Source organism: Nanorana parkeri, unplaced genomic scaffold, assembly GCF_000935625.1.
Source record: "Nanorana parkeri isolate BGI_ZX_2015 unplaced genomic scaffold, ASM93562v1 scaffold4491, whole genome shotgun sequence".
NCBI classification, from domain to species: domain Eukaryota; kingdom Metazoa; phylum Chordata; class Amphibia; order Anura; family Dicroglossidae; genus Nanorana; species Nanorana parkeri.
In genome coordinates, this window is record NW_017310753.1 from 1,725 (window position 1) to 5,095 (window position 3,371).

At 57.9% G+C, this 3,371-nt stretch overlaps 1 protein-coding gene across 1 annotated transcript in view; it reads right to left on the reverse strand.

Annotated features, from left to right (window-relative positions):
* Positions 1–1,066: 1,066 nt before the first annotated feature.
* Positions 1,067–3,371, reverse strand: part of PHKG2 (phosphorylase kinase catalytic subunit gamma 2) — a 7,027-nt gene continuing 4,722 nt past the window's right edge. Inside the window, exons 7-9 of the mRNA XM_018575717.1 lie at positions 2,981–3,134; positions 2,029–2,154; positions 1,067–1,339 (exon numbers count right to left, since the gene is read on the reverse strand). Of these exons, the coding sequence (XP_018431219.1) occupies positions 1,079–1,339; positions 2,029–2,154; positions 2,981–3,134 (541 nt within the window). The 3' untranslated portion in view covers positions 1,067–1,078. The remainder of the gene's footprint in view (positions 1,340–2,028; positions 2,155–2,980; positions 3,135–3,371) is intronic.

The window sequence follows — 3,371 nt, forward strand, 5'->3', positions numbered from 1 at the left end:
CGGAGTGACACGGAGTGGGTGTGGTGTGGGCGGGAGTGACACGCAGAGTGGGTGTGGGCGGGAGTGACACGGAGTGGGTGTGGTGTGGGCGGGGAGTGACACGCAGAGTGGGCGGGACATGCACTAAATCAGCCAGGACATAACAATGACTTGAGTGGAGGGACATGATGGGCGCACAGCAATGGAGCTGATCTCGGTGTTTTGGCAGCAATGGAGAAGAATGAGATGACGGAGGAAGACATGAGCACTCCCGGAGCGGAGGACGAGAGGAGGACGGAGCAACAGGAGCAGGCGGGGGGAGGTAAGAGAACATGTGAGCATCGCCCCGCAGAGATGTTTCATCATTCTGGTCTACTATTCATCTTCTGGAAATGAAACTTCTTCTGCCTCAGGTCCTCCGGGGGAAGACATGGACCAGCAAAGCCCGGAAGTCAGAGACATGAGTAAGGCGGAGCTGCAGGACAACTTAAAGGGAAGAGAGGAGGCCAGGACCAGATCTCCTGGAGGAGGGACAGAGGGAAGAGAGGAGGCCAGGACCAGATCTCCTGGAGGAGGGACAGAGGGAAGAGAGGAGGCCAGGACCAGATCTCCTGATGGAAGGGTGGAGACCAAGACCAGGACCAGATCTCCTGGAGGAGGGAAGACGGAGGGTAGAAAAGGATCTGCCAAAAGAAACCTGAAATGACCCCACACAATCTCAGCCCCCCTCCCCCTCCTTCCAGCACGTTTCCATACGTCACCAAGGCTGCGGCAGAAAAGGGAAGAGGCGGAGCTTCTGTGGTTGTCCATCATGTCGGACATTTTATTTTATAACATAAATAATAAAAAAACAAAACTCTACTAAGAGGTTGTACGGTTAGTGTGTCTCTTGTGACCGCGGTGCCCAGAACGTGTCCTCCGGAGTCACCGGCCCGCAGAGAGGACACCGAGCGGCACACAAAGAGGTCCATGATAAGTGGCCCCCCCGATCACCCCACCGACTGCGTGCGTCATACGACGGCTGGAACTCCAACAAGTCCAACGTGGACTGGATCCGGGGCAGACTGGATCCGGGGCAGACTGGACCGCTTCTTGCCCGTTACAGCTCGCCATCCCGATCCTCATCCTCCCCCAGCGTCAGCAGCAGAGCTTTGGGCTGGTTCTGGAATAGAGCCGCCCGGTTTTGTCTCTCGCCCTTTTTCACCCAGTGGCCGTAGATCCGGAAGGCGCAGGCATCGATGAGTCTTCGGACGCCCTTTATGCCATACGGGTCCCTGATGAGAAGCTCACTGGTAACGGGCCGAGCTCGCCGCCATCTCACCATTATCCTCACACACGCCAGAGCCGCCCAGGCCGCCCTCTGCGGGGAGACAATCCCGTTATCACAGCCCAAAGAAACGTTTAGAAGACTCGGAACCGTCTACTTCCTGTCCAGGAGACAAAATGTCTGGGCACTTCCTGTCCAGGAGACAAAATGTCTGGGCACTTCCTGTCCAGGAGACAAAATGTCTGGGCACTTCCTGTCCAGGAGACAAAATGTCTGGGCACTTCCTGTCCAGGAGACAAATGTCTGGCTGAACAGGAACACGCGGGGCGAGTCACAGAGGGGCGAGGAGGAGGCCGGAACAATCTAAGCCAGCGATGGCCAAACTGCGGCCCTCCAGCTGGGGGTGGAACTACGAATCCCATGAGGCTTTGCACGATTCTCACAGCCATGACTCCCGGAGAGAGATGCATCATGGGATTTGTAGTTTCACCCCACAGCTGGAGGGCCGCAGTCTGGCCGTCCCTGATCTAGGAGAACATGGCTGGTGTGGAAAACTTCTCCCATTCAGATCACTTTCCAGCTCGGCGGTGTTGTCCTGGATTGTTCCCTCCTCCGGCCTTCTCCAAACTCCTCCCCCTTCTGCGATTAGCCCTGAGGCTCCACCTACGGCCAATCATTTCATCATCACAATAGCCCTCATTACCCCCAATGTGATGATGAAATGATTCTGTATGTCATCAGACCCCTCCCCCAATTCCTAACCAACAGAAAAAACAACTGACCCGAAAGCGGTAATAGGGAGTGATAGTGGAGCCACGCTCCCTCTGGTGGCTCTGGAAGAACGGGTGCTGGAGCGTCTGCTCCGCCGTGAGACGCTTCTCCGGAGTCACCTCGAGGAGACGAATGATCTACAAGACAAAACCAGAGAGAGTCCTTCAAGAGGCCAATCAGCCAGCGAGGAGGAGGAGCCTAGCGACAGGACACTTCCCACCCACGGAGGAGGAGCCTAGCGACAGGACACTTCCCACCCACGGAGGAGGAGGAGCCTAGCGACAGGACACTTCCCACCCACGGAGGAGGAGGAGCCTAGCGACAGGACACTTCCCACGGAGGAGGAGCCTAGCGACAGGACACTTCCCACCCACGGAGGAGGAGGCGCCTAGCAACACGACACTTCCCAAACAGAGGAGGAGCCTAGCGACAGGACACTTCCCACGGAGGAGGAGCCTAGCGACAGGACACTTCCCACCTACGGAGGAGGAGGAGCCTAGCGACAGGACACTTCCCACCCACGGAGGAGGAACCTAGCAACAGGACACTTCCCACCCATGGAGGAGGAGCCTAGTGATACGACACTTCCCACCCACGGAGGAGGAGGAGCCTAGCGACAGGACACTTCCCACCCACGGAGGAGGAACCTAGGGATACGACACTTCCCACCCACGGAGGAGGAGCCTAGCGATACGACACTTCACACCCATGGAGGAGGAGCCTAGCGATACGACACTTCCCAAGCACGGAGGAGGCACGTAGAGATACACCCACGGAGGAGGAGCCTAGCGATACGACACTTCCCACCCACGGAGGAGGAGCCTAGCGATACGACACTGGAGGAGACGCCACACACAATGGAAAGGAACCCTTGTCTAGTGGACATGGTTGAATAGGATGCACCCCTCCCCCAGCCACAAGCAATAGACGGAGCAGAGCTGGGCCGCCTCTCACAGACATTACCAGGTCCTTCACCGTGGCAGATCGGTCATCCCACTCCGGAGACGTGAACTGGAAGCGTCCGTCCATGATCATACGAAGCATCAACATCTGTCTCCGATGCCAGAATGGAGGGGAGCCGGCCAGCAGGGTAAACATGATCACACCGCACGCCCACCTGCAGGAAGAAAGCCAGAGCCCATGTCCGTCTGCTTCTACAACACGGACCACCGGAACCCTCCCGTACCTACAGGTCCACCTCCACCCTCCCGTACCTACAGGGCCACCTCCACCCTCCCGTACTTACAGGTCCACCCTCCCGTACCTACAGGTCCACCTCCACCCTCCCGTACCTACAGGGCCACCTCCACCCTCCCGTACCTACAGGGCCACCTCCACCCTCCCGTACCTACAG